Source organism: Alternaria rosae (genome assembly GCF_020736505.1).
Source record: "Alternaria rosae strain MPI-PUGE-AT-0040 chromosome Unknown BKA58scaffold_6, whole genome shotgun sequence".
Taxonomy (NCBI): domain Eukaryota; kingdom Fungi; phylum Ascomycota; class Dothideomycetes; order Pleosporales; family Pleosporaceae; genus Alternaria; species Alternaria rosae.
In genome coordinates, this window is record NW_025763575.1 from 2,433,189 (window position 1) to 2,457,668 (window position 24,480).

General features: G+C 53.9%; 8 protein-coding genes across 8 annotated transcripts; 3 read left to right on the forward strand and 5 right to left on the reverse strand.

Moving 5' to 3' along the window:
• Positions 1-2,064: 2,064 nt before the first annotated feature.
• On the reverse strand, positions 2,065-4,347 carry BKA58DRAFT_317154 (MYB DNA-binding domain-containing protein; the record flags this gene model as incomplete). Its single annotated transcript, XM_046167607.1, has 4 exons — positions 2,065-2,833; positions 3,004-3,683; positions 3,902-4,043; positions 4,274-4,347. Coding segments are annotated over 4 exons (1,665 nt in total), but the record flags the coding sequence as incomplete, so codon positions are not given.
• Positions 4,348-5,005: 658 nt separating this feature from the next.
• Positions 5,006-5,197, reverse strand: BKA58DRAFT_316973 (uncharacterized protein; the record flags this gene model as incomplete). The annotated part of the gene is made up of 1 exon (XM_046167601.1): positions 5,006-5,197. A coding segment is annotated over one exon (192 nt), but the record flags the coding sequence as incomplete, so codon positions are not given.
• A 1,252-nt stretch (positions 5,198-6,449) lies between these two features.
• On the forward strand, positions 6,450-9,675 carry BKA58DRAFT_387638 (tubulin-specific chaperone-like protein B). The gene is made up of 3 exons (XM_046170585.1): positions 6,450-6,894; positions 7,486-7,696; positions 9,043-9,675. The coding sequence occupies exons 1-3, from the start codon at positions 6,643-6,645 to the stop codon at positions 9,315-9,317; spliced, it is 738 nt and encodes a 245-aa protein (XP_046024717.1). The 5' UTR covers positions 6,450-6,642; the 3' UTR covers positions 9,318-9,675.
• Positions 9,676-11,236: 1,561 nt separating this feature from the next.
• Positions 11,237-14,845, reverse strand: BKA58DRAFT_387640 (peptidase family M1-domain-containing protein). Its single transcript, XM_046170586.1, has 5 exons — positions 14,435-14,845; positions 13,529-14,389; positions 13,288-13,481; positions 13,215-13,240; positions 11,237-13,160 (listed from the first exon to the last, which is right to left on the reverse strand). The coding sequence occupies exons 1-5, from the start codon at positions 14,464-14,466 to the stop codon at positions 11,622-11,624; spliced, it is 2,652 nt and encodes an 883-aa protein (XP_046024718.1). The 5' UTR covers positions 14,467-14,845; the 3' UTR covers positions 11,237-11,621.
• A 1-nt stretch (position 14,846) lies between these two features.
• BKA58DRAFT_387641 (uncharacterized protein) lies at positions 14,847-16,018 on the reverse strand. The gene is made up of 2 exons (XM_046170587.1): positions 15,711-16,018; positions 14,847-15,643 (listed from the first exon to the last, which is right to left on the reverse strand). The coding sequence occupies exons 1-2, from the start codon at positions 15,749-15,751 to the stop codon at positions 15,265-15,267; spliced, it is 420 nt and encodes a 139-aa protein (XP_046024719.1). The 5' UTR covers positions 15,752-16,018; the 3' UTR covers positions 14,847-15,264.
• On the reverse strand, positions 16,019-17,419 carry BKA58DRAFT_387644 (er lumen protein-like protein retaining receptor). The gene is made up of 5 exons (XM_046170588.1): positions 17,282-17,419; positions 17,167-17,225; positions 16,834-17,112; positions 16,527-16,783; positions 16,019-16,473 (listed from the first exon to the last, which is right to left on the reverse strand). Exons 1-5 carry the CDS (start codon positions 17,304-17,306, stop codon positions 16,437-16,439), a joined length of 657 nt encoding a protein of 218 aa, XP_046024720.1. The 5' UTR covers positions 17,307-17,419; the 3' UTR covers positions 16,019-16,436.
• A 99-nt stretch (positions 17,420-17,518) lies between these two features.
• BKA58DRAFT_363394 (glycosyl hydrolase family 85-domain-containing protein) lies at positions 17,519-22,363 on the forward strand (the record flags this gene model as incomplete). Its single annotated transcript, XM_046168828.1, has 5 exons — positions 17,519-18,267; positions 18,320-19,252; positions 19,502-19,530; positions 20,822-21,137; positions 21,190-22,363. The coding sequence occupies exons 1-5, from the start codon at positions 17,561-17,563 to the stop codon at positions 22,361-22,363; spliced, it is 3,159 nt and encodes a 1,052-aa protein (XP_046024721.1). The 5' UTR covers positions 17,519-17,560.
• A 1,320-nt stretch (positions 22,364-23,683) lies between these two features.
• On the forward strand, positions 23,684-24,461 carry BKA58DRAFT_459810 (endoglucanase B; the record flags this gene model as incomplete). The annotated part of the gene is made up of 2 exons (XM_046174732.1): positions 23,684-23,888; positions 23,976-24,461. 2 exons carry the CDS (start codon positions 23,684-23,686, stop codon positions 24,458-24,460), a joined length of 690 nt encoding a protein of 229 aa, XP_046024722.1.
• Between the last annotated feature and the right edge of the window lie 19 nt (positions 24,462-24,480).

Genomic DNA, 24,480 nt, shown 5'->3' on the forward strand with positions numbered 1-24,480 from the left:
GGCACTCATATGGTCGCCGTCCTGGTTCGTCTGCGCTTGCCTGGACAATTACCGTTCCGCTTGTGTCATGTTGCATGGTTCCAGTTCGTCCCATGCGCCAGGTCTCTCTGCTTTGGCTTAGTTCGGCATTGCGCCGTGTTCTGAGTGTTATGCCGACGCCTGGCGGCACGTAGATGAATGACACAATCTGCCTGAATGCGATGTCGTGAAGATTGGCGCGAACGAACTGGCGGGTAGGTGGGTGTGACGGCGACGGCAAGGGGAATATGTCATGGGCATAGACTTTGGACTAAGCTGGGCCTTCTAGAAGCACCATGGAAGGTTTTTGTTTTTTGCTCTGCGAAGCCACGCACTGGGCAGGTTGGGTGGTGAGAGGGCGGACGTGCCTTGGGCGGGTTGAACTAGGCTGTTTCAAAGCGGTTCGTGAGGGCTGGGACCATCTCAGCCTTGTGCTCCGAGTGGGACGGGAGCGGAGAGTGCGCGCAACAGCAACAAAGTTTGGTTTACGCCCAAGGCACCAATTCGAGGCCGATTAGCTTTGGCAACTGCAGCGTAAGCGCGCGAGGATGGTGGGCAAAGGCGGCAGCCATGGGCATTCGGCCAGGCTTATCGATTAGCAGCCACGCAGCCCTACGGCATCCTCAAACACGACTGCGAGCCAATCACGTGCCCCGCCTGCTTTTTGCGGGGCACAACACCCTCTTGCCTGCACAGCAGAACCGATGACACGACACCCAGCAGCCCAAGCCCTAAAATAGTTTGCATGCGACTTACGCATTGCAGACCATGCAAGGACAGCGAACCGTTCTAAGGACAAGTTCATGCAAAGCGGCACCCTCTTTTCCCCCGTCGCATCCAATCGCGTGGCCTACAAGTGAGGCTACGAAGGCTGTGCTAGTGGAGCAGAAGGTCATGGTCGTGAACAACGCACCCTACCACACCCTCCTGACGAACGCGAGGCAACCTGGAGGGATGGAGGCGAAAAATTTCCGACTCGAGCTAAGCTTTGCTGAACACACCCTGAAGCGGTGACAGCGCAGCGCTCCGCGCACGCTGAGTCGGCCACGTAGGTACCTGTTTGACCGACCTTTTGCTCAGGCATGAGAAAGTGTGGCACCCATGGCCGCTACGTCATCATACGATGATCCGGGGTAGACGAACGTTGTTTTCCCGGCGGTGGGAATTTCGTTTGCTGTTCACCGCCACGCCACACACACACTCAACATAGCAACAGGCGTGTCCGGCATGACCCTGCACGTAAAGTGTAACTTTGAGCGTCCGTCCGAAAGAAACGTAATTAGGGAGGGATGGAGGGCGGGTTTTGCTTCTCGGAGATGAACGGAACCGTTTGGTTCATGTTGTATTATAATCTTGCTACTACTGTGACAGTGTGCTGGCCATGGCTATGCTGGCTTGCAGGGTACAGGTGGCGCGAGGTTGCAGTGAAGCGCGAAAAAGTCTTTCTAACGTTGTCTTTGATACACTTCGAGGCCGTAAACTAGCTGGTTGAACACGTAGTTCGACACGTAACATCTAAGAGGGGAAAACATCGGTGTAAAGGTATCCTCGCCACGCTATGCCGCTGGGTGCTTGTGTTGAGATAGATGATTGAATAGAGAAATGCAATGAACCACACTAAACAGTGCTGTGACAAACGGTTCGAGAGAAGAAAAAAAAGCAACCATGATAATGGACAAATGCGAGTCTAGAGGGAGAAACAAACGCTATGATGTTCAGCAATGCGGAAAAACAGATGCCAAAGAGATTGATATCAATGCGAAAAAGATGTTGACAACCAACCCACGCTAAATGCCACAGTCGTGCGGAATATGCTCCTGCGTTGATCTTCATCCAGGCTCTGCAGCGCGGTTCCCTATTCTAAGCGTTCGTGGTATACCCGTTTACTCCTGAACCCTCACTCTCTTTGTTTGCGCCGAAACCCTGGGTATACCCACGCTCATTACGGTTCCTGCCCGAATGTTGTATGCATGCATCCCGAAATATGTCTATATCCCATCTACTACAAGTAAAGAAATCGTTGATTAATGCGAGTGCGAGACGTGTCTATGCGACTGCCGATGCTGGTCGCTCGTAAGGTGTCGACGGTTGGGGTGGCGAGGGCAGGGCCGATGCTCGCTCCGTTTCCTCGCGCTTCATGCTCTTGATGCTGCCGGTTCCGCTGCGCTGCGACATCCTGTCCGGACTCCTCATGCCCTCGCTCCGTGCGTGGTGCTCTGCTCGTGACGGGCCTGCGGCCTCTTCTTCCCTTCTCCTCTGGTGGTACGCCTCCATGTAGCTGGGCATGTTGCCCTCTTGCTTGATAATGGACTGCATGCCTGGTACAGGTGCTGTCCTGGCTCCGCTGATCAAGTCTTCTTCCGACTGTGGTTGAATCTGGGGAAGAGGTTGGCCTAGTTGAGGGGGCACGCTGGACCGGTTGCGAGGGTCTGCGCGCCTGCGACTGAATGAGCTGTTCCTCCTCCTTCGTCCGCCCGCGCTGGAACCGCTGTCGGCCCGCTGGTGGTAGCTATGCATTGGACCTTGGGGCATTGGCGGGGGCACCTGATGCAGTTGCGGCGGCATCGGCGGCGGGTTTGGCATCAACTGAGGGGCGTTGGCAGGCGTGAAGCCATGCGGGGCAGAGGCTGGTATAACGGGCACTTGCGATGGCGAGCTCATGCCTGTGCCGGTTGCAGATGGGTGGAGCTGAAACACCGGCGCATTCGCACGCGCGCTCATCTCCTGCTCACCCAGCTGCCAGTGCATCGATTCGGCGGACCGCCAGGGAATGCCCATCTCGGTAGCGACCTTCTGCCACATTTGGTCCTTGAATCTAAGAAGAGTCAGTATTGATTTTGAGTAGAGTGCGCGGAAAAGCGTCGCATACGCGTGCGGCAGAGTGTGCTGGGGTAGATCTGAAACCAAAGATGTGGGCTCAAAACGAAGGAACGGATGACCAAGATGGAGAAGTCTGGCCATCCGGATTTGTCGAGTGGTACATACCGAGCGTAGAGTCTTGCGAGCTTGTTTTTCTTCTCCTCGTCCCAGATGGCTCGCTTTTCGAGGTAGTTTTGGTAACGAAGTCGGCAGGAGATGGAGCTTCTTCCGGGTAGTCGTTTCGCAATGTCGTCCCACTTCATTCCCTGACCCCGCAGCTCGATGGTCAGGTTGTCCTCCTCTGGCGTCCATTTGGACTGTTTCTTGGCCGGACTCTCATCGGGTAGCGGGGTTTGGGATGCCTGTCGCTTGAGTGTTGAAGGGGGAGAGCCATTAGTATTTTGCGGGTGACGGGGTGGGGATGGTCCATGTGGGCCGGAGTAGAGCGGGCGAAAGTGTGGGAGCGGTGCGGGTTCAGCGTGTCGGTGAAGTTCGGAGATGGCAGGTAGAACAGGTCCTCCTAGCATTGATCCGGGTCCTTGGGGTGCTGATGTCGGTGCCTGGCTGTATGCAGACATCGGCGCGTAGTGCGGGGGGCCTGGGTACGCGGGTGCTCCAGAGGCATACGCCGGCGACGCTCTTTGCGAAGGTGACTGTGTGTAGGCTGAAGGTGCGGTTGTGTATCCTCTGGTCGCTCCTGTCGAGTGGGACACATTTGATATGGAGCTCTTCTTGCTCGCGGGTGACTCTGAGCCCCGAGCGCGAGGCTCGAGGAGGAGGTTGATATCCAGGATGAAGGTGAGGGACTAGCTTCTAGCCAGCCCATACAATGGAGAAAGTTGTCAAGAGACCTGCGTCCTTCGAAAGCTCAAGTTGCCGAAAGATGTACAATCGTTCAGTCAGTAGCGGTGTTGGGGTAGGTGGCTGTAAGGTGTGGAGTACAGCAGATAGATGGCTATCTATACGTTGAACGTTTACCGATCAGGTCGGGCGTTGTCGTAAGGTAGCCTCGCAGATGATTGACAGGAAACCGTCGTTTGATCAGCCCAGGTGTGGCGTTGGGCAAAGGCAAGGCAGAAACTGAGGTTGTATTCGTGGAGAGTAGGTGTTGATGTGCAGGTGAAGTTGGTAAACAACAACAAGGAGGCGAAACGTGTTGTGGGTAGCTGTGTATGAGGATGAACAGGAGAGGACAGTGGTAAGGTGATGAGGTTCGGATAGACTAAATGTGCCGACGATGACCCAAGTAGCCAGTTGCGAGGTACTTTGGATGATTCACGCTCTAAGTGGTCGATCGACTCGAGCTATTTGGGCTATGGGCCGGGGCTTTCGGAGCAGGGGGTGAAACAGGCCAACCACTCGGTCTGATGAATGACGGGCGTGCTTAGCCACTGACTTTTCAGGTCGAGAAGGTAGGAAAGCGTAGCGTAGGGGAGTGGTGGATACAGACTGGTAGGAGCAAAGGTAGGTAGGGTCTGAGAGGGAGTGAGCATGGATGTGCCAGTAGAGAGAGTTAGCGTGCGACTGTAATACTAATAGCAGGCATCCCTTGAAGCCCTGGCCTGGCGCCGCCTCATCGTCCGCCGCGGTAGGGATCCGGGGGCTTGGGATCAGGATGTACCCTTTGCGTTTCTGACTTGACACCCACTACTTGTGCGCTTAACGCTTTCTCGACTCGTGCTGGCGGCGCGCCACATTAACGACCCACAGACCACCGCAGTACCACAGCTCATCCGATCTAAGGAAGCATGTCTGCCGGAGATTTTAGCGAGACCAAAAAGAAAAGGACAGGCCAAATTGGCAGCGTTAGCTTGACACAAAAAGCACGACACCCGTTCTTGCGTGGTGAGGTACTGCGATGACGTGTCCCCCACTTGGGGAGAGGTGGTAGATGCTATCAGCAACCTACTCGCACTCTTTGACGTGGGAGACGACTCCGGCGCATTTGCATTACTGCGGTTTGACATTGGCCTCGCCGGCGTGGTGTACTGGGCGTCATTTGCTGCCCTCCTTTCCGTCAGGCCTCAATGCGCCCAAGACGGGGCTGCGGCGTTTGCAGGTAGCAGGGCCGCGTTCACGATCGTCGAGGAAGCGGCTGGAGCGTGTTTTCAGTCATTGAGGCAACGAATCAAGGATTTGCATGAGCGGTGAACAGTCTCAGGGATTCGCTGATGGTTCGGAAGAGCACAAGCGCGATGACATGGAAGATCTGCAGCATGCTCGCCCTGCTCCGGCTATCTGACGCCAGAAGCGTCGCTACCGAAGCCTTGCGAACGGCTGACTTCATTAAGGCGGTGCAGGTGGTGATGTGTTCACGCCAACGTCGACAACGTTCAAGACAGGCTCCACCTGCGCAATTCCTGCGTTCATGTGTCCGGTCAAGAACCCCACTGTAGGCGGCGATCTAGCAGAGTCGCTGCATGCGCAAGAGGAGCGGTGAACTGCGGTGAACTGCCGGCGGCCGTGGGCGTGATGTCTAGCTCTGGCGCCTAAGCTGTTCGGGCGCGCCATGGCATTAACACGATTGACACGATGTTGGCACGCTGGTGTTTATGCGATGGGGCTTCGGCCTCATCCGCAACCAGACGTGTTCACGGGTTGTTGTGCACCGCGCACGTGAGGGGCGGCGGCGGCGGCGGTGCTGCTGTGTTGTCTTCGTGTTCGCGAGCCACGTTGTGTGAAGCTACGAGGAGGCGCCGCCCTGCCATGTCATAGCCATGGCGGATTGCATCACGGGACCAGGGCTCGCGATGATGCGCATGAGGCGGTGAGGAGAGGCCGAACTGGATGGATGTTTTGAATGAGGTTGGATATAGCAGGGCCTTGGGCCAGTGGGAGCCGACATGCAGGTGCATTAGCCATGAACCATCCCCGTGCGCTGGCTAGCGCTAGGGCAAAGGGCCTTTCCTCGGCGGCGCCCACGGTCTGGTGAGTGAGTGCAGGATCAAGAGACTCCCCACAGACGTCTGCGACAAATCTCACCGCGCCGACGGCATGCGAACTGCACTTCCGCGGCCCTGGTAGGGTCTGCGGCTCTGGGAGTGTGCTTGGTCTGCTTGGTCGTCTTGTAGATGTCTTGCAGGTGTCACAGCCTCTGGGTACACATGAATCTACAAGGCGCAGCACTCTATATTTACAGACGACTTGCATTGCATACATCGCATACAAGAGCGGTGAAGGCCCGCAGTTGGAGTCGGTTGGAGGCAGTTGGAGGACATGACATGTCTCGTTGACGCTGGTGCAGAGGGACGCGTGCAGACGCTGGCAGGCGCCCGCGAAATGCTGTATGTGATTAAGTGCAATCACCACGTCTTGGCTGACGAGCGCATGGTTTTGCATTAGTTGGATGAGGCAGCTCGACCCGGAGCAGGCCTTACCTCGACGAAGATCATCAGAAATAACTCGCCCACGCGCGAACGATGCCAGCGCACGGCGTGGGAGTGTATCTAACTGCTAGATCCCACGCATCAACTGATGTGAGAGCGCGTGGGGTGGCGTGGGTGGTGGGCGTTCGTCGCGGTTCGTGAGGCCCTGAGACATTCACTGTGGTTAACAACCACGGCCTTGGCATCGCTTAGCATACTCGATACGGCCATGCGCAACCCTCTCCAATGCTTTTCTTCGGCCCTACACCACTCGTAACCATCCCGCATACGGAGCGGGTCACCTGTCAACCGCACACCATCACAACCACCAACAGCGCAGAGTCCTCCTATATACATACATTACCCCTCTAGTGCACCTCGGCTCTGCCCCTCGCTCGACATGTCACTCCAGAGCGCGGCAGACGTGCCGCTTCTCATTAGTTCCCCGAATTCGTCGTCAGAGCGCCGTATATCGCCGTCGTGGTCCATTGCGCAGCTCAAGGCCCGTCTGGAGCCCATCACCGGTGTGCCCGCCAGCAGTCAACAGCTGTCGCTGCGCGTGGGCTCTCAGGATGCCGTCGCCATCACTGGCCCCGACGAGGAGCAGACGCGTCTTGCTGCTTTCCCGCTGCAGCCGTATGCGGAGATAACCGTAAGTGCTTCTTCTGCCTTCTCATTGCACGCTCGCCGCAGCCCTGTCCTGGCTGTGTCGACGCTGCGGTCCTCTCGCGAGCTGCCACATCTCTGCCACCCCGGCTCGCCTCTCTACTTCCTTGTATCTACTCTACACCCACGCCTAGCAGTTTCATGCGTCGCTCTCCTCGACTGCCCCATTCGTTGTCAGGTCCGACGTTGAGGCTGCCGGCTCCAGTCAGGTCATGCCTGCATATTTGCATGCCCCGCACTGCCCCTCTCTTCCCAATTGCTGCGGCTTGGCACGCGATCCGCGCGGAAGCCATCCTTCGTTTCATCTGAGTTACCAGATCGCCTGCAAGCGTTGGGCACTCCGGGAGTCTGCTGGTACTCGGCATCCAATACCGACGGTATAAACTTTCGCAATACCGGATAGCCTTTCGCTGCTGTCTTGCCATTTCTTTTTCGGCGCTTCGGCCTTACTCCCAATGCCTTACATGGCCTCATGAATCATCCCTTGTACCGGCCACCTTGCTAGAGCAATCTCAACTGACATCCCCGAGCAAATGAATCCTCGCAAACATGCTCCCGAGCTGACAGGCACGTCTAGGTCGTTGACACTCGTCCGCCGGGTGCGAGGACGGACTTCACCGACCTGTCGTCCGTTGAGAAGTATGAAATGCCCGCTGCTGAGTACGAGCATCGGACCGATAGTGTCCTCGCATGGAAGAAGGCGCAAAAGCTGGGTCGTTTCGACCCCGATGCTCCCAGCATCGAGCAGCAAAAGATCCGCGCCTCCGAACGGGAGGTAGAGGAACGAGGTAAGCCGTATATCTCCCGCATGTTTCACCCACACCGTTGAGCCGTACGTTTGCGCGGCAAAGGGAACACCGGAATCCGGGCGTCAACCATCGCATAGCAGCCTTGTAGTCATCCATGTCGTTCCAATGTGCAAACCGGAGATGCTTCAAACTCTTCCCAAACCGGACTGCTGCATACCTTCAAGGTTGCCGCCTCATCATAACAGGATTCACTATGTCTCAGCCTGTTCATTACCCTCCGACAAGGACATCTGAGCGACAGGCAAGGCAATCTCGCATACCGAGTATCCTCTGACCAAACCCGTCATACACGACTACCCTTTTCGGCCCCCTGCATCCAACCCTTGGCCCAGACCTCCATAGCCGAGCGTATGGCGTTTGAAGCACATCTGTTAGGCAACATGCCATAGTAAACCGATTAGCACCCTAGGAAATCGCTTCGAGTGTTGCCGTCCTCCAACGACTGTCGTCGCTCCGCTAGGTTACCCGTTTCTGGCAGGGACCGGGCAGCGGCAAAGGGTGCAAGTCGCCGAAACCCTAAACTCAATTCTCAAAATAAGCGATCGACGCCTTCCTTGCCACCCAGCCTCATTATTCTCCCCATCCTCCAGCTTCATTCGTCGACCAACTTTCTCGCGAATACACTTCGACTACGACATGGTCCATTTCCTGAAATCTCCCTCTCCCTGCTCGCCCGAGCGAGATCGTCAGGGTGGATTAGGGCATCAGATCCTCGGATGGCGCGGCCCGCATTTTTCCTTGCTTTCTAAAACACATCAGCACGTTACGCATCGTTTACTCCGCTGAATGCCATTATCCCCGGAGGATGTATTGGAGATTTGTGTTGATGGATCCAACGCCGCACTACGTCTCGATATTCGCGCATCACTACCTCGCTATAGCATTGCTTTGGGCAACGCCTGCATCTGTCTCGAACAATCAGGCCGCCTTCCCCGCTTGAGCCTCGCTGTCGCCACCACATCTCGAGTAAGATGTGATCGGTGTGCATGAGGGACAGATTAGGCGTGCAATGATCTTGGGTTTCCGCGCATACGCGATGCTAGTTGCCAAACTGCCCGCCCGGCCGTCGGGACGTTGTTGCCCACTTACCCGTTGCATTCCGCCTGGGCATATGTTTGCTTCTTTTGCTCGCTTTCGCGTAAACCTCCTGTCTACGCCCAAACCATGGACGGATACGAGGTTACAATAGGTTGGGCTCCACTGAACAGCGAACGGAGCTGATCTCGTACGATTATCCTGGCTGCATTCATACTTACACTTTGGTCTCCTTTACCGCATGTATACTTGCGAAGCGAATCGATTCAACTAACGCAAACCCTTATCAGGTCTTTCTGTAAACGGTCGTGTTCGCCTCCTACCCGAGTCAGATGCCCGTCGGGGAACCATCTCCTATATTGGCCTTGTCCCTGAGATACCGGGTATAGGCGTCTGGATCGGCGTCACCCTCGACGAACCGACAGGCAAGAACGATGGTAGCGTCAAAGGCAAGCGATACTTTGAGTGCGGCAGCAATTCCGGCGTCTTTGTACGACCTGAACGTTGCGAGGCCGGCGATTTCCCCGCCCTCGACATGGGGGATGAGGATCTGGAGGAGCTATGATCGGAACTCCGGAAAGGGGGACAGGACGACAGGACACGTGGGTCGGAGAACTACGATAATCGAGAAGGAGATCGTCAGCGCAAAGTAAGCAGCAACGAAACTGACTTCAACCTACACATCTACCCTCACAATGACCATGCCCCCGAATACAAAGACACTTCTCCGTCGTCATAGTAGTGGCTGTCCGCTCTGTTCCTACAACCCTCTCCAAGGAAGAAGGACTATCTAGTTGGTAGTCAGCAAGAATAACCATCTGAACATTCATGATGAAAACTATAACTTGATCCCTCTTTCATTCTGACATGACGACTGATATGACGTTCTCTCTCATACCAGTGTAGTTACTGGGTGCCTGTTCATTTACTAGTATGTTCTCACATTATGAGATTCAAACTCCTCGTTGCCATCGTTCTCCTCCTACTCCTCCTTTAGCAAAAGCTCTCCTTGGTGATGGCGCTCATGGTGAAGCAACCGCTTGGCTGCTGTTTTGTACAACTTGTCTGTCCATAAAACTAAGACGCACTGCCTATTCCTCAAACTACCTTTGATTCCCTGAAAACCCTGGTGAGTTTGCTCAAAGCGTGTATATACCCTTCCCTTCAAATGCTTGTCAAACCGCGCACAGTTCCATTCCCCGTCTTTAGCAGCCTGCGCCACCACAATATAAGTCAGGCGTCTTTCTAGGCGGGAAATTTGCTTCCCATAGGCGAGCCACGTCCAAAAGGAGACTGTCTTGGTACTTGGAGCCAATGACGAGTAATCCGAATGGCCGTCCGTTCTAATCTAGATATTCAAGTGTCAGAGTCACCGAAGGATACTCTGTGCACGTTGTGAGAAAAAGCTTGTCAAGAGACATGACATAGATTTACTGGCTACGGCAAGAACGTCAGGTAGGCGGCTGTCTGCTGGGCCTATGATTACGTCGACATTGTGCGAGTGAAGCGTTTTGTCAATCGCATCAGCAGCAACGGAAGCGGTTGCCTTCATATCGAGACGGTTATATTCGGCTTCCGTGAGCGTGTTCGCAGCTTCTAGATTTTGGATGAGGTTGTCTTGTCGAGGAGGGTTTGACGATAGTTGGCTTCTGTGATAGAAAGGAGTTGAAGAAGGTATCGAAATGTTTTCTTACACTCTGGTAACTCGATCTCACGATGTTGTTCGTTGGAATTTATTAGCTCCCTCAGGGTTCTGACTATAGGCGAGACCAGACCGTTTGTGTAGTCTTCAAAGAGGCTGAAGAAATCGTTCTTTGAATATGTATTAGTGTGCATTATGCACCTTGGTGTTATTGAGCTCACTGATTGTGGCTAAGATGTTGTTCAAGCTCTCATCCAATGTCACCTCGGAAATCAATCTGACTGGGCCGAGCATCTCTAACGTACTGTCTCTGTGTTTGCGAGTCTGTCTAGATAGGTAGCTGACAGATCCTTTCTGCTATCGTCTTAGAAGCTTTAGGCGCGGCCTTGGAATTCTACAGCAGCGTATACGCCCTGTTAGCAAGAGATCGGGTTAGGATACCTAGGTAGGGATAACTTCCACCACCCCCTTCTCCCCTGTTCCTTCCCTCCGCCTCCCCTACCCACCCATCGCCCTTACTCCAGCCCCCATAGAAGCTACATTCAGTTCGCTCAGCCAACACGCGACAACAGCAGCATCATGCAGAAGGACTGTGCGTGACCAAACACATCAAGCCAGTTCAATCGCGGCTCGTATTGCAAAAGTACTCTATCCATCTATGCAAAGTTGCTTACAGCTCTCAAAGGCAGTCTCCGGTGATCCCTTTCGTGCACATGATGTTGTCAAACCAATGTACAGATTCTACATCTCGTCTATACAGCAGTTTATGAGAGATTAAGACTTTGCGTGGGTCGCAGTCGCTCTGTGTGGCAATGTTCCACCGACCTAGGCAGCACTTACAAACGCCATGTTCGGTTCGCTAGTGAGGCTCGTGGAGTACACGAAACTCGATGCTGGTTTCTCAATTGATGGCGCGATCACACATTCGTCGTCTGATCACAACATCATACACTTGCTGCAACGAAGGGTATGACGACGGATATTGGACTGAAGGACTATGATCAAGAACAGCACTGAGGCTCACTCTCAAAGTGGTGCCAGTGACACCGTTATGCTAGACCCAAACAAAAGCCAGCCTCATGGGGAGACCACAAGCGTCTCCAGAACAACACCAATCCATACACGAATGACAGTTCATGCTTTCAATTCGTGTCAAATCATCCCTGTCTCATCATCCAACTATTTGAATCCCTTTACATTTTCCCTTCACAACTTCACCCCACCCAGTCACAAATACCCGTTCGCACCCAACCACTCCCTAACAATGCTTGCATCCCTCTCTGCATAAGCCGCATAACTCCTTATCGTATCATCCACAACCTCAAGCCCCTTATTGTACCCCCTCGTATCCTTGCCCTTGAAGAACTCTTGAATCTCATCCGCCACCTTCGCATCCGTAAACTTGTTAAGTCCGAACCTCAAGAACCTCTCCAGCACAACAGGGTTACCAGCAAGCGCGGGATGCACCTTACTATCCCAGTTGTCGCGGATGTAGTGCCAGACCTCCGGGCGGACCTTGGAGTTATTGGCGAGGGCGATGGTGGAGCTGTGCTTGTCTTGCATGGCGACGGCGTCGGAGAAGACAAAGTCCATGACTTGCTTTGCGAGGTTGGGGGTTTGGACGCGGCCGAGAGAGCCGAGACAGATTTCTTTGCCGTCGATGGAGGTGGTGTGGAGGTATTCGTTTTGGACGGCTTTGAGGGCTGGTTCGCCGCGGTTCTTGATGGCGGTGGCGAAGACGGCGCGGCGGAGAGAGGGGTGGATGGCCTTGTTGTCACCGTTGACGTAGGCGTCGAAGCGCTTGAGTGCCTCGTCGACAGTGGCTTTGTGGCCGACGATGCCGGCGGAGAGGATGAGGCTGGCGCGAAGTTGGCCGACGAGGTAGTTCTCGCCATCCTTGAACTCCCAGCCGACCTTCTCGACTGCTGGTGTGATGAGCTTGAGGTGGTACTTCCTCAGTCCCTCGCTGATGTCTTCGCTGCCGGAGAAGACGCTGCGGACGTTGCCAATGTTGGTCAGAATCTGAGACCATACAAGGTAGTCAGACTCGTCCTGGAAGCGCTCTGCCAGTGCGAGGAGACCAGCGGTGGAGCCGTAACCTGCCACTGCGTTTGCGTAGGCGTCACCAACGAGGCCAATCTTGTCTTGTACGGTGAGCTGATCGCGGTCTTCTCCAAGCTTCTTCAGGCGGTCCGCAGGGTAGTTGGTGCGATAGAAGCCAGTGAGGTCCTTGTTGAGCAGGTAGAAGCTGTCGCTGACGTTGCGGACTGTGTCTTCCTTCTGTGTCATAGCAGTGGTCTCGTGAACAGACGCACTGGAAGCTGACTCGCCAGTGTGAAGGCCAAGCGGAATCCACCAGGTAGTTTGATCCTCTTCGGGCTTGACGTTACCCGCAAGAAGGAAGCGCTGTTGACGTAGTCCAATCTGACCAGGCTCTTCAGCTACGGTGACGACTGGGAAACCGATCCTGCGAACCCAGAGGTCCATGAAGGTGTTGACGTTTTGACCAGACGCCTTGCTCAGGGCAGACCATAGGTCGTTGGTAGTGGCGTTGGAGTACTGGTGGGCCTTGAGATAGTCGGCAACACCCTGCAGGAAGACCTTCTCGCCAAGGTGAGCGCTCAGCATGCGGATGACTGAGGAACCCTTGAGGTAGGAGATGTGGTCAAAGATCTGGTCGACCTCAAGACCGTCGTATACGGGTACCTCGATGGGATGCGATGTTCGTAGCGCGTCAAGGGCGAAAGCTTGTTGGACGGATTCAGTCTAGAAGAAATCGTCAATAGGCTGGTAGTAGATACCTCGAGATTTGTGACGTACGACAAACTGTCCCCAGACGTTCCATTCTAGTGAGAGTTAGCAGAAGTTCTTATACTGTTTCCTCTAGACGTACCTGGGTATAGATGATCGATGGCAAGCCATCCGACCCATGTCGCGAAACCCTCGTTGAGCCATAGCTCGCTCCACCAGTCCATAGTAACAAGGTTACCGAACCATTGGTGGGCAAGCTCGTGGGCGACAACGTAAGCAACCCTGTTGCGGTAGCTGTCGGCAGATGTAGCGGGATCGAAGAGTACGGCAGTAGTCCTAGTTACGTTAACATAAAGTCCAGCTTGTTCAAGCACTTGACGCACCTGTAGGTAATGAGACCCCAGTTCTCCATAGCTCCGTGCGAGAACTCATGAACGGCCAACAAATCGACCTTGGGAAGAGGGTAGTCAATCTGGAAGACCTCGGAGAAGTAGTCGACAATCTTGTGGCAGTTGTCCAAAGCAAAACGGCCCTGCTCCTTCAGGCCGCGCGTAGTGTAGACCCTGACAGGAATGTTCTTGCCGTTGTACTTGCGCTCGGTGAAAGCCTCGACGTACTCAAAGTCACCGATAGCCCACGCCAAAAGGTAGGTAGACATGATAGGCGATCGCTCGAATACGACCGTGTGGAAGCCGTCCCTCTTGCTGGGCTTGATCTCCTTCTCGGGCATGTTGCTGAGCGCGACCTGGTCCTTGGGCACTTCCAGCTCAACATCGAAGGTAGCCTTCAGGTTGGGCTCGTCGAAGCAGGGGAAAGCGCGGCGGGCGTCGCAGGCCTCGAATTGGGTGCTGAACATGTAGTGGAACTCGTCGTCCTTTGCGACGGAAGCGGGGACGTCGCCCTTGGGCTTGTACTTGGAGCGGTAGAAGCCGGCCATGATGTTGTTGACGAAGCCCTCAAACTTGATCTCCAGCTGAGCCTCGCCAGAGTAGCTGATCTTCTCGCCAAAGTCGAGTGTGACCTGTTGCCTCTTCTCGTCGTAAGAGATGTCCTTTGCTGACAGTGTCTTGTCGCCGGCCTTCAGCTCAGCGGTTTGTAACTTGAGCTGATGTGCGTTGAGAACGAGGGTGTTGAAGCCATCGTCCTTTGTGATCTTGGTGGTGATGTTGACGGTGCCCTTGTAGCCAAACTTGCCGCCAAATTCGAGGTCGTGGAGGGAGAGGGCGTAGTGGGAGGGTTTGGCCCTGGGATGTTAGCTTGGTCACGGAACTAGAGATGTATCAACTAACCATGCGGGGAGGACATCGCGATCTGAAGCCATGTTGACGAAACTGCTGGTGACTTCGCTCTGGCAGAATCTCTTTTGTGTTGCAGAGGTGTTTGTGTTTGCTACGGCAAGCCTCGGTCTTAGACGGAATTGGGTACGTGGGGCAGAATCAAGCTCTCTAGCTGCAGAAGAGAAGCTTCTAGAGCGGCTGAGGTGGGTCGGGGAGAGTGAATAGCGCTGGGCAGGCTGCGTGGTAGATACAGCAGAATAGAGACGCGTCGAAGTATTAGCTCTACACCTCGTCAATTGTCGAGAGCAAAGTCTCGCAGAGGCGGATAGAGCAGCCAGGGCGAAGGTCCGCGGGGTAGATAACCTGAGCGAAAGAGGAAAGAGGGGGGTCAATGGTTCAATTGGTCTGGTATGAGATGATGCGTGTAGGCTTAGAGGGGAAGGTGCGCGTGCGGCACGCCGAAGCGCCCCACCTACGTAGAATCCCTGCGTCGGCTTTAGCGCGGGGTCTTTTAGATATGCATTTATCTAGATCCAGATGCGAAGATGCGTAGGATTATATCTGGTATTGTTGCTTGTCCATGCGGCGTTGAATCGAGTGTGTGGCGCGTCGTCTCTGCAGTTCCCTCTGCTTTCTTCGCATGCTCGTAGCATGCTTATCACGCACAAGCTGGTGGATATCAATCCTGAAAGTGGTATGCCATTGACGCCTGCAGATGCTTCAGTATACGCCCCAGCCATGCAACGATATCCAGCCTGCCCGCGCATCCAGGCCTAATAGCCACAAACGCCTTGCATCCCTCTACATTGCAGACCCAACTCCCGTCTCCCAATCCCACCCATTCAAATCCTTATCAACACATCCAAACATTGTATCCTCCACTCCTTCTTCCCCAACAACCCCTTAACCCACTCATAGCTCTGCCCTTCACTGTGGCCCAGTCCAACCCTTCCCTTAACCCCCTCAACAGCCCCCCTCACCACCGCCTTGGCCGTGTGATTCGCCGCTTGCGCCAACACACCCGCCGTTTCCGCGACGGTGCCATTCAGCGCCAGTTCCGCGCTATCCGACAGCGGCGCATCGAACCACGGAGTGTGGAAGTCGAAGAGGGCGACGACGAGGATGAAGAGAAGGAGCGAGCAGTACACGCACGGTCGGTTTAGGAAGTAGGTCGCTGAGATGAAGAGGACGAGGTAGACGGGCGAGGCGTGCGTTCGTAATCTGCGCGTGGGTGTTAGGGAGGGAATGCGCGTGGAGTGGTAGGGAGATGGGATGGGTGGGTGCTTACAAGAAGAACAGGACGGGGATCCAGCTGCGGAGGCAGAACATGGCGGGTTGGCGTGTGTGGTGTGTGTGGTGTGCTTGTGTGTATGTAAGGAGCCTCGCGTGCGCACGCTGCAGCCCTAATGGCCCTGACGTATCCTTGGTGTCGTGTGAGGCGCGCACTTTACGGCGATAACTGAGGCGGAGGCGATAATCGTCGACGGCGGACGTGGATGCGCTGACTAATGCGATAAATCGGCAGGGCAAATGTGTAAAGTGAAGAGAGCGAGCGGACGAACAAATAGCAAATGGGTTTATTAGGATAACAAAGTATCAAAGGTTGCGAGGGCTGACGGCTGTGAGATGCTGCGGAGTCCTGGCCTCCGAATTAGCGTCCGCTGATTGGCAGCGCACCTCCAGGCTCCCCTTGATGCCTCGAGGCTGCAGTCGGTGGCGCACCCATGCATGCACTGCTTTTCCGTATCTCAGCCTTATCGCTTGCATGCTCGACATAACACCATGACCATCTCACGTCTATTCATTTCAAGGTATCTTCCTACATGCGCATTCACCCGTCGTGTGATGTCGTCCAACTCGTGCAACGCCCAGCCAACCAACTATCAAAGGCTACCTCCTTCCATAAAAATGCCACAAAACGCCCACCTAACACAAATATGCCCAGATACGAAGCAGAGTAGGACCGAACTCGGCCGCCAACAGCAGAAGGGAGCAGCGTCCATGCGCGCGCGGTCTATACGGGCAGGTTGAACTTCTTGCCTTGGATGACCCTGAAGGTTCAATTAGCATGCTGATGCGCCTTCAGTAGTTGTTGAAGCCTTACTTGGTGTAGTAAATGTAGAAGAAATCAGAGTACAGGATCGTCTGGATGATGCCAGCAATCACCGCAATCGGGTCGTAGAACTTGGGCACCTCGAAGAAGTAGCGGTAGATCCAGTTGGGAATGTACAGAGCCCGGTACGCACCCAGCGCGAACAGGTAGTGTGTCGTAATCGTCTCCGCCTCGCCGGTTCTTTGCAGCATGAAGAGCTGGGGCAGAATGGCTACTGATTCCAGCCAGATGGAGAAAGCCCAGAGAATCTAATTTCATTAGCACCTCGTCTTCCTTCGCAGATCATACGACTACCCACCTCAGAGAATGTGTATTTGTACGGAAACAGTATCGCCAACACCGCGCTCGCTCCCAGCAAATATTGCACCTTGAACGTGTCAAGGTTCGGGTCGTGCGTCGGCTTGTAGTCATTGAGCATGAGGTAGACAGTGTAGGCGGATGTGCTGATGAAGATGATCTTGAAAATGGTGTTGTAGAGCGATTTGGGTTCGTAGAAGGTCCACAGCAGGTCGACGTAACGCGTGAGATAGACCATCAGATAGAGGAATTGTGACTTGAACGAGATGCCGGACGCGCTCTATGCCGTGTTAGTATATGCGGCGCATTACTTGTGCAATTCAGATAGACGTACGCTCGACACTTTCATCTTATGCAGCAGAATCAGGATGGATAGCAGGTGGGATAAATCCCCTAGACGTGTTAGCATTATTGACAGTTCCCCGGAGTGCTCGTGTCGCGAGGCTTACCCAGCAGTCGGAAGAGGTTCATCATGGCGGTGCGTGGGTCGCTGGTCGCGGCGAAAAGAGCGGCAGAGGTTTGGCGACGTGAGGCGTGGTTGGAGGTGGTTGTTGAGTGCCTGACATAAAAGACACGTTCCGCCAGCTGCTTCACGTAGGGATGGAGCTGTGGAGCCTTGCACGCCAAGGAACTGCCCCTGCCGCCAACGTCATCCCGATCGCCGCTACTTCCCGCAGCAGTTCGCACCACTGTCGCGACACACTCACCACTTTCACCAGCAGTCAGACATGGCTTATCTTCTTGGATGGAAAGACATCCTCAGACCAATTCGCGATGGGTACCGTCATTTGTTCCCTACCCCGGACACTGGGCCTACGCCGGAAGAGAGACGCCAACAGCGCGCATTAGATCGACTAAAGGGTTTCGCCTACTTCGATACCTTTGATCAATTGGAATCGTGGACCGAGGCTAACTCTGACCCTCTACAAAGAGCCAATACACCGCTGTTGCGAACCACCGGTGCAGTTCCGACCGAAGACCGCAAAACTGGTCTTCTGCTGATTCATGACTATTCTGGCAACTACCATGACTACGAAAGCGTGCAGTCCATCGGTGTAGACAAGGAACTCTACTCGTGTGAATATCTCCAGTTTGTTGATACTTTTGTCTACTTCTCTCATAAGCTGGTCTGCGTGCCACCACCCACATGGACGAATACGCTTCACAGGAACGGTGTGGAAGCGCTGGGCACCTTTTTGATCGAGCCACAGACTGAAGGCTCGGAACGGGTGTTGCAGCATACGACAGAAGAGTCTGGGATAATGAACTTTCCCATGGTGAAGAAGCTGGTCTCCATTGCAACGCACTTCGGTTTCGATGGCTGGCTGATCAACATTGAAAAGCCGTTCCCAAGCGATGTGTGGGATCCAGAGGTCCTAGAAGCGTTTCTACGCCAGCTGAAGGCCGAACTAGGAGCCACCAAACGGCTCATATGGTAATGAACTCACATCCACTTTCACCATGACTGACGCATGACTCTACCTTAGGTACGATGCGCTCACCATTTCCAACAAAATATCCTATCAGAATGCGCTGACCAGCTCCAACCTCAAATTTGCCGACGCATGCGAAAATCTACTCACTAACTACTGCTGGACGGATATTGATGTTTCTGAATCAATAAAGCTCGGACAATACGCTGGCTATTTTGGCCGTTACGCTGAAGGCAAGAAGAAGAATATTTACTTTGGCGTGGACGTCTGGGCCCAAAACAAGTCTAGCTTTACCCATCCTCGCGTCACATATCCTGAATATGGGGGCGGTGGTACAAACACTGGAGTCGCATTGGCCAGACTCTCAGATACAGGTCTGTCGGTTGGCGTCTTCGCGCCCGCATGGTCATTCGAGCATTTTCCAGGCCACGAGCGGGATGTCGAACACACCGTCTGGGAAGGCACACCACTTCCGGAGAGCATTGAGTGCACCTGCGGAGATTGTGCATCGCGTCACCCACCAAACAAAGAGCTTCCAATTCTACGAACGGCAAAAGAACGCGTCGCGGGTTCAGAACATTTCTTCTACACCAGCTTCACTCGCGCATTCTCAACACATGATGACGACGCAAAACACCTATTCAACAACAGCGAAACGCACTCACAACTGGGCTCGCAATCCGTTCTTCCACGTCCAGCCAGCCTCTTCCCCGAAGGCGAACACGCCCTTCTATCACATCACATAGAACACGAACACAACCGAAACGTCCTAGTCATCGACTTCATCCAAAAACAGGCGACCGGTGACTGGGGCGTACAAGCCTGGCTTCCTCTGTACAAGCTCGACATGCCGGCTGATGGGTCCTTGCAACTTTCCATGGTGCTAGACAGCGACGAAGATCCTAGGACGCCGGAAATGGAGTGCATGACGATTGGACTATACTTTAAAACGGAAAAGGCTACGCAATATCGATCGTGCATGCCGATGTCGCGCGAGCCGATCGCTTTGGTGGACGACTTGGGTGGGACTCGCATCCGGGAGCTGGGTATACATATCAAAGGTCCGTTGAGGGATACTGTACAAGGGCCTGTAAGATTGATGGGTATTAAGGAGATTTGCATCTCACCTACATCCGATTTACCTCCGAGCTCTTCTCTCGGAATCACTGAAGTAAGGCTCGAAAAGCGCGGTGAAGGAGACAGTAAGCACGTTAGACTGTACTGGAACTACGTGAGCGCGGCAAGTTCGGAGTGGGAAACTACGGGTATGCCATGGAGTGTAATCACGGGTCCTTTTGCATACTTTGTAGTTCGAAGTAAAGGGCTGTTGGAGGCTAAAGCGTATGTGTTGGAGCATATTGTGAACGAGAGGTTTGTGGAACGGTACGCTGGACAAGAGGTTGAGGTTGAGGTCGTGGGGATTGGCTTTGATGGACGGACACTCGCGGAGACAAAGGTTAAGTTGGAGCTGTAGCATGGTTGAATCCACTTCCCTCCACGGTACTGCGGTGACGCGGAGCAGACGAGCCACTTACGACTTCCGAGATATGCATCATATCTACCCATATTCGAGAACCCGGGTTAGAAGCTCTAGCTTAGCGTGAAGGCGGAGGTAGCGCACTATGGGTATAAACCTCCGTTCGCCACCCTCTCCCATTGAGCCCAACACTCCCCCACTATGCAGTCCCCACAGAAAGACCAATCATCCCCTTCCGAATCGACAAGGGAAGCTCACCAAGAACGCGTCGGTCTGTTAACGATGAAGATCAACGCCCTGAAGTCCGAGTGCGAATTCTACCTCGACAGCTTCCCGGGCAGAGAAAGCCTTGCCTTCAACACAGCGTTTAGCGGTCGTATAACAGAATTTCTTAAAAGAAAGTATGACGTCCATGACCATGCCCTAGAGATCCTAGAGGGCATCAACAAGATGATTTCGTGCCGCAATAACGTGACGAGGGTAGCAACAGAACTGTTAATCCTCGCGGAGATACCTAAGCCCAATGGATTAGATTCTGCATATTTCGATATGGACATTTACCAGCAATGGCTTTCATCAAATAATATGAGGCCCGAAAACGGCAATGCCTTCAGGCAGGTCGCTCGATTCGACAGATATTTTTTCCCTCCTCCAGATGACGAGGAGGTTCGGCCGTTCGTGAAGCCAGTTAAGTATATCACTGCGGTGTTGACTATGAATGATACCATCAAATCGGGCGAGCACATTGCAGCTGCCGTGGAACGTATTAGATTGAGTATGTAAATGAGCTCTATCATTTCAAAATACTACTAACGATAATATGTACACAGGCTACGAGAAGTTCCCTCTTAGTAAAGAGGAGAAGGAAGTTGATAACTGTACGGCCCAAGGCGAGGCGCACAACAGCCTCCCAGCACCATAACGCGTGAACGCGTCTCGAAACTTTGGTGGTTGGGCGAGAACGGGACTAGCGTGTCAACGACGTCATCGATACCTCCATACCTCTCACCCCGTCCTACGTCCTTGAATGCATTCGTTCCTCTCATTCTAGCCGGGGTAACGCGTGTGTATAATGAAAGCTCTTGTCTATAGATTAGCGCAATCATCAGAAGCCTCTTTAAGAAGTCTACATTCGCCACGAGCATCGCTACTACTCGACTGTTCTATACAAGCCCGGCAACTCCACGCATCTACCATGATGTCAAGTCCAGCAAAACGTAAAGCCGAGAAAGACATATCACTACCGAAGCCGAAGAAAACAAAGCCGACAACAAAGGCGAAGACAGAGATCCCGGCATACCATCTCACCCCATCAAGACAAGACGAGTCTGGAGAGAATGTTTGGCCAGCAAGGAAAGAGCAGATTAAACGCGCGCGAGAGATCATTAGAGAATGGTACATCACTACGGACTCGATAGATGAGTATGTAGACACTGATGTTCCCCAGTGCTGAAGCGCAAAAACCAACCGTCATCCTACCCGACAAGGATGCAGACGGGCTTTCCTCTGGCGCCATACTCCATCATACCCTCACCGCACTAGGTTTATCACCTGACCTCATATCTGTTTACTTTCCACCAAAAGGCTCCAATGTACATGATGAAACCACAAAGCAGGCCCTGACAGCACTATCACCATCCTACATCTTCATTCTAGATCAAGGCAGCCGGAAGACACCGCCTGTCATCGACTCACCCCACACATGCCTCGTAGTAGACCATCACTTTGCAGATGAAGGCGGCTTCCCAGAAGGCAGCGATTACGTGACGGCTCATGACTGCCCGCCTGTTGCAACCAGCGCACTACTCACATACACCATCTGCCTACCACTCCACCCAGACTTACACAACAAGATATCCTGGTTAGCAGCCTTGGGAACGCACGGCGACCTAGGAAGCAGCATTAAATGGGAGCCGCCCTTTCCAGATATGGTCGCAACATTCAAGCAACATCCCAAAAAGTCAATCAACGACGCCGTAGCACTAGCCAACGCACCACGCAGATCAGCAGCATACAACGTGCGCGACGCCTGGGACGCCGTCATCTCCGCGAGCAGTCCCGTCGACATCTCAAAAGCCGACAAGCTGAAAGACGCGAGCATGGAAGTACGACGAGAAACCGAAAGCTGCACCCACACAGCCCCAAAGTTTTCCGCCGACGCCACAATCGCCGTCCTCACCATTTCATCCGCCGCGCAAATCCACCCCGTCATCGCAACCCGCTGGTCCGGCACCCTCAAATCCAACAAACTTGAAATCGTCATGTGCGCAAATGAAGGATACCTACCCGACAAAGTCAACTTCTCGTGTCGCGTTGCCAAGTGTGCGAGAGCGCGCGAAGGAGAGGAGAAAGTCGACATTATCAAGAAGCTGGAGGGTATTGTGGCAGGTGACAAGGCGTTGAGGAAGAGGCTTGGGGAGAGCTTTGCGAGGGGTCATAAGGAAGCTAGTGGGGGGATTGTGGGGAAGGACGAATGGGAAGAGTTCAAGAAGTTGATGGGGGTTGGGGAGGGGGGGAGGAAGAAGGTGGATGGGAAGAAGGAGGAGAAGCCGACGCAGAAGAATACACTGGCGAATTACTTTGGGAAGAAGGAGAAGGGTGGAAAGGTGGAAGGGGCTTAGACCCTGAGCGGCGATAGCACATCAGATGTCTTCTTTCCTTCGAGAAGAACCAGCGGATTGGCATCTACGACTACGCACGGAAGAGGCGTGAATGCGAACCCGGTAAAGTGTGTGTCGCACGTCGCGGGAATACCATTGGCGTCGATTTTGACAGGATACGACGCCAAACGCTTCCTCTGTTGCGAATCTCAAGCAATGTCGATCATGCCACCACGGAAGAGGCTTGAATGAATCCGGGCTGAGACTGCCTCGCACACGCTACGCTATCCTACGCTCAGACCACGATTAAACAATTCCCAATCTATCGCAGATCGCAATCGAGAAGAACTTGTACGGAGGAGTCGATAACGTTCAGACCCATGCCCGTCCACCCTCTTTCTCCGCCATTGGCCTTCGTTACTCATTTCTTTGAACAAACTCCTGGCGAACAAAAAGAAAACGACTGTGGATATTGACAGGCCCAAACCAATGGTGGACGTTCTAGCATTTCCCCATTGTTTCGGATTGAACGAGGACTAGCCTTCTGAGCGGCTCCAGGCCCAAATTGCCGAAAGATCGGCATTCTCGAACAGGAACATGAGAGGATCATCACAACGACCTTTGGAGACGCACCTGATACCTCAGGCACGAAGAATCGACAATGCTACACCAGAGCCCAAAGATACCACACCTTAAAACAGGCTAGATGCTAACGCTTACACGAAGGCCGCGCACCGCCCAAACGCAGCCGTCCCAGTGACCACCATGACGCATATAATATACGACCTCCATATAGCCAAGCATCACCGTTGCAAACCGAAATCCAAGATCCGCCCACATTGCGCCATGTGACATCGGTACCAAAACACCAATGCCGTGCCCAATCAGGTAAAACGCTCAAACCTGGGGTGGACATGCAAACATGCAAGTTCAAAATCTCTCCATTTACACTCCGCCTCCGCTTTTTGTCTTCCCGGCGAATGAGCGCGTGTCGTGCAAATTGAGTGCTGACGGCCTGACGGGGCACGCGCTACCCGACAGGTGCCAAGGAAGCTTGATGGCAGTGACATTAATCTATCTAAGTGATCAAGGCAAAAACGATGAAGATAGTGGTCGGAAGCCACGACTAGGTGCGGAGATGACGAGGGAGGAGTAGGTACAGCGGCCCGGGTGGAGTCATGTCGTCGCTCTTAGATTGCTCTGGTAAACAGTCCTATGGTGCATGACACCGAGAATTGAAGGGGAATAAATACTGGGAGCGCTGGAGTTTGGTCGAAGAAGAATCGATACAGACCTTCATACCCTTCACTCTTTTCGCATCTTATCCCATCGACATCCAGCATGAAGTACGCCACCGTTCTCCTCGCCACCGCGGCGACCGTCTCTGCCCACTCCACCTGGCAAGAACTCTGGGTCGGCAGTGAGGATAAGGCTGGTACCTGCGTCCGAACTGTCAAAGACAACAGCCCCATCGCTAGTGTGACCTCCTCCGATATGTTCTGCGGACGCGGCCCAGCTTCTACATCTGGAGTCTGCGAAGTCGCTGGTACGTCCCCCCATGTCCATCACCTTCTTCGCCCTATCCCCGTAAAACATATCGTATAGTATGTGACGTACTAACAAACCCCCACAGCCGGCAGTTCCCTAACTGTAGAAATGCACGCCCAACCCAACGCACGCTCCTGCTCCCAACCCGCCATCGGTGGCAACCACTACGGCCCCGTCTTCGTGTACATGGCCAAAGTCGCCGACGCCAAAACCGCCACCTCGGGATCTTTCTTCAAAGTCGCCGAAGACGGGTACACAGGCACAACAGCGTCCTGGGGCACTGAGATCCTCAACGCAAACTGCGGAAAGCGCGCCTTTACCGTCCCCAAGAACATTGCGAGCGGTGACTACTTGGTCCGCGCCGAGGCGATTGCGCTGCATGCTGGTGCGAACAACCCGCAGCCGTATGTCAGTTGCTTCCAGGTTAAGGTTACGGGTGGAGGCAGTGCGACGCCTAGTGGTGTTAGCTTTCCGGGAGGTTACAAGACTAGTGATCCCATCTTCACAAAGGCGATTTACGACTCTAGTTTCAAGTATGTTAGCCCTGGGCCGGCTGTTTACTCTGGTTGAGAAGGGGGTAAGAGGAGTGG